The sequence below is a fragment of the Pollicipes pollicipes genome, unplaced genomic scaffold (genome assembly GCF_011947565.3).
Source record: "Pollicipes pollicipes isolate AB1234 unplaced genomic scaffold, Ppol_2.1 Scaffold_6686;HRSCAF=7923_pilon_pilon_pilon, whole genome shotgun sequence".
In the NCBI taxonomy this organism is placed as follows: Eukaryota; Metazoa; Arthropoda; class Thecostraca; order Pollicipedomorpha; family Pollicipedidae; genus Pollicipes; species Pollicipes pollicipes.
In genome coordinates, this window is record NW_023596921.1 from 25,383,577 (window position 1) to 25,398,143 (window position 14,567).

Sequence of the window (14,567 nt, forward strand, 5' to 3'; positions counted from 1 at the left end):
AATATGAAAGCTGAAGTCAATGTTTCTGAAAAGATAAAAAGTACTCAAAGATCGACCAATGGCGGATCGCCCAACAGACAGACCAGGGGAGTTTGATTCAGTTTGAGATAACGGTTCCACTCAATGCCATAGTGACGGCACTCAGCTAGTACGTCAGTCACGGACAATGGTGCTCCGCATCTGCGGCAAAGTTGTCGAGCTTCCCGGAGAGCAGGTAAGAGTGTGTCTCGTACGTGTGGCCTATGCGCGACCTGACAGTTTTACTTCGTTACTTCTTAGTTAAGCATGTGATTCCCATTCGCTGATCTGCGCTTTAATGGCTTAGATTGTTTGGTCTCCGGGTAATATCTGTATCTAATTCACCTTAAATGCCTTGTCATTGTGTTCCTAAATCACTATGCCATGCGTCCCTGAGATCTGATGCTGCAAACTTCTTACAGGTCAAGCGACGGCCGGCAGCACCTTGTTTGGCTAGGGAATCAGCCTGTCTGGCTAGGGAATCAGCCTGTTTGTGTCCGGATATCCAGGCGTGACCGGGTTGCGAGGCGAAAAACGTTTGCCATCCTGCTCCAAGGTAAGCAATGTGTGCAGTAATTCTTCAGCCATGTTGTGCTGCTGACTTACTTGCCGTAAGATCACCAGAGAACTCAAATAGTCGGAGTATATGGCGTTCATATATATATATATATATATATATATATATATATATATATATATATATATATATATATATATATATATATATATATATAGATATATAGATATATAGATATATAGATATAGATGTATAGATAGAGAGAGAGAGAGAGAGAGAGAGAGAGAGAGAGAGAGACATATATATATATATATACATATATATATATATATATATATATATATATATATATGCATGTATAAATGGCGGAACTTCCAATACACCGTATGAAGACAACGCAGAAATTCTGTGTGGTTTTCGTCCGCCATTGTATATCTTTTTCGAACATCCACAGAAATGGAAAATTACTCGGGTGTCTCAAGTTGTCATGTTGTTGCAAGTTGTCATGCCTTGCTATGCCTTCCTTTGGACCTGGAGCGATAATGTTTACCGGCAGGCATAGTTGTCTTAGATCGCATAAGTGCCCTCAAAAGAAGTAAAAGTGTTCATGGTTAGCCACATGGGACATCCGGGTCAAAACTTTTGAAATGTTTAAGGTTTTGAAGCAGCGATCCCGAAGGTGTTTGATTTGTGGGCGGTATGACAGCCTGCTATCGAGACGAGATGCTATCTAAGACGACCGCTAGGAACTTCACTTCACGACTAACTGGTACTTATTCCCCACATAGCACAAAGTGTGGGTCAGGGCAATGGTCACGTCTTCCTAAAAAAATGGAGACATACAGGTGTGACCACAGAAAATTGAAACCCATTCAGCACATGTCGTCTTCCCAATTATTTCGTATAAAGTTGGAGTTGTCGTTCCAAAGCTGTGCTAGTTCGTGCGCTAATCCAAAGGTCAGGGTTGTGAATAAAAGCGGTCTGCCTACCTGTGACAGAAGGGCTTCAGTTTTGCCATTTATCAAGATGACAAAAGTACAATGCTGAGAACGCTGTCCTGCGGAACACCGTTTTATTGTGGGCATGGGGCGGAAAGAGCCGAGCGCATACGCGCTTTGAAATACCTATTCCTAGGGAATTTTGACCATTTCATCTCATCTCATTGGGTCATCTCAAACATTCTGCAGAGACATCGGAGCATGATGCATTTCGGACACCGCAAATAATGCGTTACGAGAGTGTGTCTCTCCCGACCAGAAGTTCAAACGAGAGGATTCACAAGGCGTCTTGTGCCGGAAAAACTCTGGATCGCGTGTCCCATGTCAGGATCGTTCATAGAAAGCTTTAGCAATTGCATTCGCCACGTCAACCGAGTCCACAACTTCTGCATTAGTAATGATCAGTGTTGGAAGAGGCGTGGCTGAAAATTTCCCAGCGATGCGCTGAACTTGCCGCAGCAACTCCAAACACTCTCAACTCATGAGCCACCTTTCCTTCACTGACATCGCGAAGATGCTAGCAGTTTATGATGCCTCGAGAAAAGCTTTTTGTTTGGTGTGGTGTGACTGCCATTGGCACGCTCATGTCTCGCTTTTGACTTTCTGCCGTGATGACATATTATCGTAACCCACGTCGCGTAGCCACCGTTGGAGAACTCAACCTCTGTTGCACCGTCTCGCATCTTATCGCAGCGGATCGCTTCACCGAATCTGTCGCACCCGTTTCGGCGCTGAAACGGCGAAAGGGATGGTAGACGTTTCCCAGCGCGTCAGAAGACATGGATCCGTGGGGCAAGTGGACCTGTTGTCACCCTGTGCCTTGAACTCATCGCGGCTTGTCCATTTTTAGAGGGCGGGTGTTTTGGGGATTGGAGGAAGCTGAAAAGGTACAGAGATTTTAGTATGGACACCACGGCTCCCCGTCCACCTCGGAGCCCAACTGGGGGACAGCCCACCACTCCCTCGGTAGGTGGTCACCGCCAGGGCTACCCCGGTGCTATACGGGGCAAACGACGCGTCCTACACGGCCAGATATAACCGGGGAGGCCCCTGCCATGCTGGCCGTGGTTCAGCGCCGCCGCCCATTGACACCCGGAGCCGCTGCGGTCAGGCGCCCCAAGCGGAGAACCGCACGAAGCACCCAGCCACAGCGCGAGCGACATGCTGTTAGACCTGTGTGGGGCTCCACGGGCTGCCGTATATCCTGGCCGAAGTGGAGTGTTGGGACGCGCCGCGACTGACCCGCACGACGCGCCTCTCAGTCACCAGGATCCGATCAACCTTGGGACGCTGGCGACGGGACATGGCGACCCTGATAAAACGTGGATGGGGAGCTGTCAGAGGGCTGTATGCGTGAATACGGGGTGTGGGGAGGGAGCGGGCGGAACAAGGAGCAGGAACTCACATACCGACGGGGTTGCTCGACCCCGAAATGAACAGCTTGCACTGTCCCCCGTTACCAGAGCTGAAGTGCGAGGTGGCGCCATTCCCCTACGCCGGCCGAAGGCGGTGCCCTGCGGGGAGCATGACTGCGTGTTTCTCGATCATATAATGGCATGATCACTGCGCACAGTCTGTAGCTTGTGTGTAACGAACAGACCTTCATAATTATCAGCGGAACGCTGCTGTCGTACACCACAGCCACTTCCGCATCCGTTCCCGTAAATAGTAGCCCAATGGTTTATGGCTCGTCGTGCTATCACCCAAAGACCTTCTTCGACGTAACTGAACTCCGGGACAGTTAGGATCCCTGATCGACCTAAGAGATCTTAATGCCGGAATCCCCCATCGGCTTAAAATAACTCACTGCGAGAATATCGCCGGCTTGTGAGAACATCGCCTCCTGGAATTGCTGAAATAAACAAACCAACGGTATCATCAGCGAGAGCGCTCACTGCCGGTGCCAACGGCCAGTTACTCGTGGTCATTATAGCGAATCCCTTCTGTGTTCCTCCCATCCACAGAGTAGTCTGGCGACGTGAATTGAGCCTCCTTCGCGGAATTTGGTACTGATGCCGTCAGCAGCCCAGTAGTTTTCAACATCCATCCACCTTCTGAGAGCCGTGGAAAGACGGCGGAGAAGCACGCCTCAAGCTCCATGAGTCACGAATTCATCAAGGGCACTCCTACAAAGTGGCGTAGGTACTTGGCGAGAAGGGTCACTCGGCCATGCCTCCCCCCTTGGGTGCCGAACGGGCCGCAAGTGCTGGCCGTCATTGAAGCATGTGTTGAGCAACGGCGTGACACCGACTGCACCTTACGTACATGCACGACTGCTGGGCCCTTCTGAGACCTTCGAGCGAGTTCCTAGACCTAAAGTTGCTCTGCTCGTGTCTGAGGCTGATTGGCTGCTCTCAGTCCCACGAATGTGTCCCAAGGCAGAGAAAGGTGCCCCTAGTACTGCACAAACGCGCTTAAACCTGGAAAAGTGCTTGCCGCGCCGGAAAGCGTGCCCGGGTCTGAAAATAAGTCCCTAAATCCTGAGCCTGCGCCGCTGGGCCTGAAAATGAGTCCCTGAATCCTGAACCGGCGCCGCTGGCCTGAAAATGAGTCCCTGAATCCTGAGCCGACGCCGCTTGGCTGAAAGTGAAGTCCCCGAATCCTCAACCGGCGCCGCTGGCCTGAAAATGTGCCTCTCAGGTATAGTTCGACGAGCTTGAGCTTCAAAACGCCGCCTCCATAAAACATCGATCTAGTCCTCTTTGCTACTACTTGATAGAACACCACAAGTATGTCATCCAGTTCAATCATCTGAAAGCTATTTGCCCCTAACGATGGGGCCGGCACTACGTTCTTAGTATTTAAAGTCCAGCTACCCATTGCATGCGTTTTCCCCCCTAATGAAATAGCTCTTGTCTGTTTTTTCACCTGTCTGCTCAAATAAACGTGCAATATTACGTAAGTTGTTAAGTGCACTTGTGAGAAACATTATGTACATAGGTAAGAGAGCAGCAATAGCCTTATACCTCGTAGAAATACCGGGAGACTGGAAGTAGAGATGCGTTGATATTTCGACAGCATGTCTTTACCGAAATGAATATTGATAGTAAAGTGAAAATTGTCTGACGATGATCCTACTGAATTTTTCGTTTTTTTTTTTAATAGTAAGCAACAGTTTGTACAGGACGCTAAAATTCAGGGATTGTGCAAGGAGCAATGCCAGCCATTACGACGATACGGCGCATATCTAAGAATGAGAATACGTGTACATGTAAGCAAATTCAAGTAAACAGGCATCACGCATCACGCTTTACCCAAACATGCAAGCGATTTCACGTGAAGAGGTGTCGCGCATCAAGTGCATCACTCACATATGTAAACTTTTTTAAGCCAGCACGCATCACGAATCACAGCACGTATCACATTTGCATAATCGGCCATGATGAGCCCAGTTTAAGGTCTGGTCACCGACATTTCACAAGAGCAGATTCACTTGTTTTCCTTTCTGAATGGTCCTGTGCTCTGTAGATGACTTTGAGTTCCAAAAGTCCGTACAGGGTCCATACCTCCCAGGATTTCAGCCTGAGCGCTGCTTTGCGCAAAAAATGGTTGCCGAATGGGGTGTTCTCTGCTATTTTAGCGTCTTGCAGGTGTTCCTTATATTTTGAGCGAATATAGCGCATGGACTCCCCGACATGGACTATGACCATCACATGTTTTTCACACAGTTAACACTTAATTTCGTAAACCACGTTTTTTGCGTGCAGACGTCTTGAAACCCAGACTTGCCTAAATGGCATGTATTGCCACCTGGGCACCCAGGCTTCGAGACGAAAAATTTCACCAGAGACTTTTTAGCTTATTATCGTTCTTCCAAGCTATCCGTACGTGCAGACGTGTGTCTGAGCGTTAGACGTGTGCCTGAGCCTCAGCGTATGCAACGGCCTGGATCTAACCGGCGGACCTACCGTTCCGATGCTTGCGGGAACTTGCCCTATTACTGCTGTCTTATCTATATGAACGTGCAATAGTTTGGTGCGGGCAGTTGGATTACTTTGCAGATGATTATATCAATAGGAGTTAAATGGCACCTTCCTTTCGGACGCTTAATTTCTGACGAGCCCTGACTTGATGGAACGTTGCACTTAAACATCGATTGCCAGTTACCAAGCTTCTGGAAATCGCGACCAAAATTTTATCTAAGCCTGTAATTGAACTGAACAGCCAATCCACCGATCCAATCTGATAGATTGCATCGGATCGGCATGTCCACCGGATAGATCCTGACCTTTTCGTACGCTGACGCTTAGGCACGCGTCTGACGCTAAGACACACATCTCACGCTCCGGTACACGCCCCACGCTCAGGCACATGCCCCATGCTCCGGTACACGCCCCACGCCCCGGTACACGCCCCACGCTCAGGCACATGCCCCACGCTCCGGTACACGCCTCACGCTCCGGTACACGCCCCACGCTCAGGCACACGCCCCACGCTCAGCACACGCCCCACGCTCAAGCACACGCCCCACGCTCAGGCACACGCCCCACGCTCAGGCACACGCCCCACGCTCAAGCACACACCCCACGTTCAGCACACGCTCCACGCTCAAGCACACGCCCCACGCTCAGGCACACGTCTCACGCTCAGGCACATGCCCCACGCTCAGGCACACGCCCCACGCTCAGCACACGCCCCACGCTCAAGCACACGCCCCACGCTCAGCACACGCCCCACGCTCAGGCACACGTCTCACGCTCAGGCACACGCCCCACGCTCAGGCACACGCCCCACGCTCAGGTACGCCTTTCACGCTCAAGCACACGTCCCACACTCAGGCACGTCTGAGGCTCAGGCACACGTCTGCACTGCCCGGACGTTGTTTGCCGCCGTGACCACGACTGAGCCCGGCGATCGCTGTCGACTCCGAGTCGGCGCCGCTCGCCGCCGCGCCAGCCCGTTCGTCACGGGAATCCGCCGCCGCCGCCCCAGACCGCGAGAGGCGCGCCCTCGCAACGGTCGGCTGCTTATCCGGCGGGAAGGCCCGCCCGCGGTCACATTCGTCTGAGCTGCCACCGACAGCAGCAGCAGCAGAGATCGTGTCTATCCCGCAGGAGGGGCTGCATTTGCCGGTGCCGCCAATATGAGAACTCAGCTGATCGCGCTATCAGACCACTTCGGCGTCTCGTTCCAAATCCACGATTGTTGAGCCGGATCTGGATTTGGGTGACATGTGAGACCGGTCAGATCGCGGGTGTAAGCAGCCGGTCCGTTATATAAAACCACCGGGGGATATAAACACTGGATAGACCCAATCATTCAGACACCACGGGCTATCGGGGGAACGTGGCGGATGGCGGCACGTTCATGCAAGATTACTGAGGCTTTGTTTACGCCCGCAGCTATCATGCAAAACCCTTGCATTGCTCGCATACGTACGGCATGACAGAGCGTCATGCTTTGTTGCATGCATCTGATAATATTTGATTTTGGGGGCGCTTCGACTGTCTTGGTAATTTGGTACCCAGTTGTGTGCATCTGTTTCCAACAGGTTTTCTGGTTGTGCGACTACTCAGGGGTGTACCTCTCTATTCAGTTGGGATGGAGGACTTCAGCCCCTTCCATAACTTGCGCTTCAGTCCTCCAACCTTGAAGGAACGTGGGCTCTGCCTAGGGAAATTGTTTGTTGGCATATTTGGGAGGTAGGTTGGGTAATTTTTTATTGTTCAGTCCCCCCAAATTCATTTTGAGAAACCACCCCCTCCCCCACCTGTGATCACTGAAAACTGACCTGTACAATCTGGCGTCCAGGTGCCGGCTACCCAAGTTGATAATGCTGGAAGATGCCAACTCCGGCCTGTTGAAGGGCACCATATTTCCACAGTGTCAGCGGTCAGCCCACCCTCTGAGAGCCTGCCATCCGCGGATCATCAGTACCCATCGACCCACTTCCGCCCAGGTATTACCCCACCGGACACATCAGCTTAACCATTCGCAGGTAGCTCATGACGCGCACGGGACGGCCCTGCGCCGCTGTGGCGTCACGCACGACATCGGCTGTACAGGCTATGACGCAGCGGCGGCACAGAACGGACAGGCTCCACTACCCGAAGCTCCTCCATGCGGGCCCGATAAACTCCGACCTAGCAGCACTTTGGCACGGGATGTGTTCGACTACTCATTTCACAGCAACCCACCAAGAAGCGCAGGGAGGATGTTGTCGAAGCGCTTCTGCCTCATCGGGATCCGTCACCCTGAAGGCATAGCTGCAACTGTCTGCGTCCCGTATCCGCCTGAACGCAGCCGCCAACGTCATGCCAACAGCAGATCCTTCCGCATCCGCCGGAGGACAATGACAGGGAGCTGAGCCGACTGCATCATGATGCTCGGCGAACATATCGACACTGACACAATGAGACGGCCGGACAAAACGTAACAATTTTCCGTTGCTTTCAAGATAAACATTTAAATACTGCTATCTTCATTAGTTCCGAGCCTTCTTTAAACTGAACGTAAAAGAGCCGACACGCTCCTCACAGCCAAGTTCCCATGAAAGGGAATGACGCATGAGAGCCAGACCTTGTTCCTATAGATACGCGATGGAGGCCTCTGAGAGGTGCATTCTCGGATATCTGGCGCCTCTCGGCGACTCACTGCTCCACGGGGAGCGGAGCGGTGTCGCCGCGCAAGAGAACTCCTGAGAACGTCTCACCAGCATACACTACGGACAGCCTGGTGACGCTCAGGCGGGCACCGGCCGCGCCACGGCGCCACCAGGGGGCCAGCCGCCGACCTCAGTGGAAGCCTATGTCGGCTTACACGTGGCCAACTCAGCTGCCACGCACCTGCTGCACTGTTTGGGCAAGCATCGAGTGCAGTGAAGGTGGCTTTCTCTCGTACCCGATGTGCCAGAAGAAGTGCCAGAAGTCCGCATGGGGCTCGAGGCTGGCCGTATATTGACCCTGCCGTGGAAGACTGAACACCGATGTAGCCCTGTCGCCCGTGGTGGACGACAGGACGTACTTCCATCAGCGCCGAAGACTCGTATTTGCAGCGTTTGCAGTTGTGTAGATTCGAGTGCTGCGAATGCTTCAATCCCGAAGCAACCATTCGATCCCTGAAAACCAGGACATTAAAAATAGAAACCATCACTAAATCCTGAACGTCATCGTTTTAATTTGTAACTAAAAGCACTGAAATACGCTCCAAACCCATTTTTCAGATAATGATTTAAGCAATATGCGTTGGCACTCGATTGGACTTAATTGCCCGTTCTACCTTTCGTTGCACTGCACTGGGTTTTGCCGGACCTAGTCATTTTCTGTCCGGACCGGACCTAGTTCACCGCCGACTATGGAGCCCTGTTTACTATTTTGATGCCATCAATCATCAAGGAATCAATGACATCAATTACCACTTCGTAAATACCGAAAATGAAAGCTTTAGCCAGAAACCAATAAAACCGATTTAAAAGTGAAAGCAGCACAGCGTTAAAGTTTCGAAACTTTGATGCTAAGGTTAGGATCTATGCGAACAGATTCAAGTGTCGAATATAAATACAAATCTAATAACCATATATTTGAATCTTGATTGGAAGTGAGTCTTTAGCTCAAGCCTCCATCCGATCCTTGGTTCGTGATCTAAGAACGCATCGAATCATATGTAGAATTTAATGCCGCTCACACGGATGACGCTAATTATAGATGGGGCGGGCGTTCTAGCCAGAAACCGGTTCACACAGCAGTAAGTGAGAATGGAAACTTGTGTTACGGCAAAACCTGTCGCGATAGGCAACACATCGTCTGGAACCATCCCTCAACCTTGGCCGCGCGTTGCAGCAAAGCGACCGTCACTACACCTGCGGCCAGAGTGGTTTGTTCCTTGACGGACCCAGCCCGCTGCAGGTCCGGTCCTGCCCCGTCTCTGCCTTCCACGACTCGTGCCCGGACAGCCCGGCCCTTGAGCCGGCGCCAGTCTCGTGCCGAGAGCCGCCGGAAGCCGCCGGCTTAAAAGCGCCTCTCAGCAGGCGGGTCAGGAGCGACGGCAGGCGGCGGCGCGGGACAGTCCACAGGCGGCGGCCACAGCAGCACGGCGCCGCGCTGCTCGACGCGGCTGACGGGGGCGGAACCACGCGGCGGTGACGCGTCGCCTGGTTCGGTGTCGCGCCGCGGCAAGCCCGCACCGCCATTGTTTATCGCTCGGTCCGCAAGGCCACAGCGCTGCGAGCAGACGCTTCCCGGGAGCGATGTCGCGCTCTGGCGCCGGGAGAAGTTCAGCGGTGGCAGTGACTGCACGCGCTGACGTCAGCGCTCCGAGAAAGGTGTGCAGCTAACGGAGCAGTGAGGGCGATAGCGTGTGCCCGCCAGATTCGGCTGCACCGACGGGCGCGGAACGTGGTGAGTGAGTCGGGTCTGTCTTTGTCGGGTTACGTAACCTCACCACGCACGAGCGCACGGCTTGGTGCCGACAGCCCATAGCCGGTGGACGCGCCGCGCCGGCCAGACCCTCGCCGCCGCCATGGGCCCGGAGGAGTTCCGTCGGGCGGCTCATCAGCTGATTGACTACGTGGCTGACTACCAGGAGACGGTGCGCTCGCGGCCGGTGACGCCGGACGTACGGCCCGGCTACATGCGACGCCTGGTGCCGGCAGCGGCGCCCGAGCAGGCCGAGTCCTGGCCGGACGTGATGGCCGACATCGAGCGCGTCATCATGCCGGGCATGTCGCACTGGCACTCGCCGCAGTTCCACGCCTACTACCCCGTCGGCAATTCGTACCCGGCGCTGCTGGCCGACATCCTGTCGGACGCCATCGGCTGCGTCGGCATCTCGTGGGCGTCAGCGCCCGCCTGCACCGAGCTCGAGGTGATCATGATGGACTGGCTGGGCCAGCTGCTGCGGCTGCCCGAGGAGTTTCTGTTCAGCGCCGGCCGCGGCGGCGGCGGCGTCATCCAGGGTTCGGCGTGCGAGAGCACGCTCATCACGCTCCTGGCGGCGCGCTCCTGCAAGGTGAATCAGGTACTGCGCGCCGACGGCGTGGCCTGTGAGGACCACGACGGCGTGGCGGTGACGCCGGACCGCGCTGCGCTCCTGCCGCGTCTCGTCGCCTTCGCCTCGGACCAGGCACACTCGTCGGTGGCGCGCGCCAGCCTGCTCTCGGGCCTGCGCATCCGCACGCTGCCCTCGGACGACGCCGCGTCGCTGCGAGGCCCGACGCTGCGTCGCGCCGTCGAGGAGGAGATTCAGGCCGGTAACATCCCCTTCTTCGTGCTGGCCGCGATCGGCACCACGGCATCGTGCGCGTTCGACAACCTGCCGGAGCTGGGACCGGTGTGCGAACGGTATGGCCTATGGCTGCACATTGACGCGGCGTACGCCGGCGCCGCCTGCATCTGTCCCGAGTTCCGGCCGCTGCTGAACGGACTCGAGTACGCCTCCTCCTTCAACTTTAACCCGCACAAGTTCATGCTGACCAACCTCGACTGCTCGGCACTGTGGGTGCGCCGCTCGCGCGACCTCACCGACGTCTTCGAGGTAAACCCCTTGTTCCTGAAGACGCCCGCCTCCGACATGCCGTCCTACCGCCACTGGGCCATTCAGCTGAGTCGGCGGTTCCGCGCTCTCAAGCTCTGGTTTGTCATGCGGCTGTACGGCGCTGAAGGGCTGCGCGCACACGTCCGTCGCCAGGTGGCGCTCGCCAAGGAGTTCGAGGGTCTGGTGCGTGCCGACCCACGCTTCGAGATCGCCGCCCCCGTCACACTAGGCCTCGTGTGCTTCCGGCTGAAGCGGTACGGCAACATGATAAACGACCATTTGCTCTCGCGAATCAACGGCGCCCGTCGCATCCACATGGTGCCGTCTATGCTGCCCAACGAGACGTACGTCATCCGCTTCGTGGTCTGCTCGCGCTACACCGAATCGCGTGACGTGCAGCTGGCGTGGAGAGAGGTGCAGCGGCACACTGACGAGCTGCTTAGCTCGACGGAGGTACTCAGCCGCGCCAAGATGCTGTGGGGCAGTGTGCGCGCCGCCAGCATTGGACTGCGCCTCTTCCACAGTTGGCACTCGGTGTAGCCAGCGTCGGCCGTGCGTACGGCTAACGCAGCGCCTTAGCTGCCCAGTGCTGCCAGTCCTGTGGTTCTGTGCGCCATCCTTTCCCCCCGGGCCCCTTCCCGTCACTCTCCCATCGTCTCCCCGTGCCACTCGCCGGTGCTCCCCCTCCCTCCCCCCGCCGTCCTTGCCTGCGTTTCTCGATGGTCGTCTCCACTGGCCGGCTTCCATCGCCCGCCGTCTTCACATCGCTCTCCGTCACTTGAGCTCATCAGTCGGCTGACGTCGCCGTCCTCGGCCAAGGCCCGCACCGGGCACGCGCCGCCCATCGGACGTCATCGGACGGCAGTGCGGCGCGGCGTGACGCGCGCAGCCTCAACAAGTCACATCCGACGCGAGGCAGGCGCCGTAGCCAGCCGATTGAATATCCGGCCGGCCGCCGGGCGCCGGCGGGAGTCGCTCGCACGGCGCGGCTATCGAACGTCCACGACACCAAACACTGGCGCCTCCGATTGGCCAATATTTGACTGAGGGAAATGTTCGCACCCCACTATGGCCAAATGGTGACTGGGGGCAACGTCTGAGCCGTGACAGTGATGGACGGCGTCTTGAATGGAATGCTGGCGCCGCGGCAATGTCAGATGACTGGCAGGAAATGTGTGTATCGTCGTGGTGGAGCTGGACGACGACCGGCGCGAACTGCGGCCATCATCCCAAGGGAAAACATGTGCACGTTGACAGACCTCACCACACCGAGTTAGAAAGGTTCGCGCCGTGCGATAGGCAATAGGGATTAGGCTGGAAAAGTTTGCACCGTGCAAGAGCCCAATCATAACCTGCAACAAATATCTGAACCGCACCAAGGTTCTTTACCAACGTTTGAATCTGGCGTGGCGATGCGGTTGTGTTCATTTCCCAAAAAGTCCGCACAACATTTGACGGGGCTTGGCCCTCGCCGAATGATCACCGAATGATCGTTCCAGCCAACCGGCCTAATGCTCCATTGTTGCCAAGCGAAGTGAAACGATCACTCGTGATGGACCGAAGTCTGGTTCGTTTAAGATGCATTCGCCCCGCGTTTTTAAGAACAAGATATTTGCATCTACGACATTGTACTGTGGTGTGTCATGCCTCGCAGATTTGTGTGAATTTTACACTTCGAGCCCTCAATATGCATCTCCGTTGACGTTTTAGCTTGGGCTCAAGTGATTTTGGCCGTTCGATTGTCTTATTGCGTTCAAATAGGTCCATTGGCTGGTGAGAAATAAGATTGACGATATAAGTAAGAAGAATGTCATGAGTCGGTGGCTTTCGTCGTTGTGAGACAAAACAAGTATTACCAAAATGCAATAAACGGGGAGAAACATGTTTGTGTTTAAACAGATAATGGAAAAAGCCTTTGTATAAGCTGTATAGAAAGTCGTGAGTTAGAAAGCAAAAGTTTTTAGCAAATGCAGCGAGACTTCTCATATTCGTTTTCAGGAGAGCGAAAGGGAAGGGCGCGACACACGCAATGACTAGTTTGAAAACAAACATGGATAGAGAAAGTTTGCGTCTTATATGGTGCTTCGTACCTGTGAGCAGGTCAAACAACACGGCAAGAAAATCAGGTATGTTTGAGCTCCAGCTATCCTGGGGCGATGCGGACTTAAAGTTTGAGGTTCGTAGCCTTAAATCACTGGTGCGAATTTAAAAAATAAAAGATGTCCACAGCATTTTAGGTGCTCCCAGTCTCTGACATGGCCATTGTGTGGGATAGAAAAGATACAGTCTGTCAAATTTACGTAAGTTGTTCAGTGCATTAGAGAGAAACTTTATTCACATAGATAAGATAATAGTAATAGCCTTATTCGTTGGAGAAAAACCAGGAGATTGGAGTTACAGTTCGGTCGATATTTCGGCAACATGCCTTTATCAAAACAATAGCAGAAGTGAATTCAAAATTTCTGCCGATGATCCTACCCGATTCTTCAGTTGTTTTTTTACAACAAGCCACAGTTTTTACAGGACACCAACATTCAGGGGATTAATCAAAGGGTAATTGCCAGTCATTACCACAATGCTGTACCTACCTAATAATTAAAATATGCGACCATATGTGTACATGTAAACGAATTCAAGCAGATAAGTATCACGCTCATCGCGCATCAATTACGCATGCAAGCGATTTCAGTTGAACAGGCATTGCACATCACGCGTCAGGCATCACGTACACATATAAACGATTCTAAGTTGCACACATCACACATAAAGACGCATATCACGCTCGTATAATCGGCCATGATGAGGCTTGTATGTTAAGATTTGGTCGCCGACTTTTTTATAAGAATGGATTCACTTATTTTCCTGTCTGGGAGGTCCTGTGCTCTGTATCCTGTGCTTTGAGCTCAGAAAGGGGCATAGGGCCCATACCGCCTTCGATTTCAGTCCGAGCGTATTTTGCCAAAAAATCTTCACCCAAAGAGGTATCCCTGTTTTTTTTTAGCGTCCCGCAGGCGTTCATTATATGTCAAAGGAATAGGGCGCTTAGACTTCCTGACATAGACTATGCCCCTCCAGTGTTTTTTACACAGTCTACACTTGATTTCGTAAACCCCGTTTTTGCGTGCAAACCCCTTGAAAAGCAAAACTGCATAAATGACATCTATTATCACCCGGGCACTTAAGCTTAGAGATGAAATATTTTACAACAGACTGTTTTAGCTTATTGTCGTTCTTACAAGCTACGCGTACGGGGAGTTTTGGTTTTTTAACAATATGTTTGACTTTTCAGAGCAAATGCTCATCCATGTAAGGTAGCGTTAAGAATCCGTCTTCCGGCACGACGTGTTCCCGCCTACTACCACCCGTCCCCCCGCGCGCTCTAGACTTTTTCACGTCCTCTAACATTCTACCTAAAAGTCGAGGATAATATCCATTTCCCAACAGCAAAGCCCATAATTTGTTTATACCCTTACTTGCCTTTTTACTATTGCATGAGTTGTTTAGAGCCTTATGGAACATGTTACGAATTATGTTGTGCTAAGTGGAAGTTGGATGCGCAGATT

General features: G+C 53.3%; 1 protein-coding gene across 1 annotated transcript; it reads left to right on the forward strand.

Annotated features, from left to right (window-relative positions):
- The first annotated feature begins 9,578 nt into the window (after positions 1–9,578).
- Positions 9,579–12,876, forward strand: LOC119108579 (aromatic-L-amino-acid decarboxylase). Its single transcript, XM_037232169.1, has one exon. It carries the CDS (start codon positions 9,991–9,993, stop codon positions 11,542–11,544), a length of 1,554 nt encoding a protein of 517 aa, XP_037088064.1. The 5' UTR covers positions 9,579–9,990; the 3' UTR covers positions 11,545–12,876.
- Positions 12,877–14,567: the final 1,691 nt, after the last annotated feature.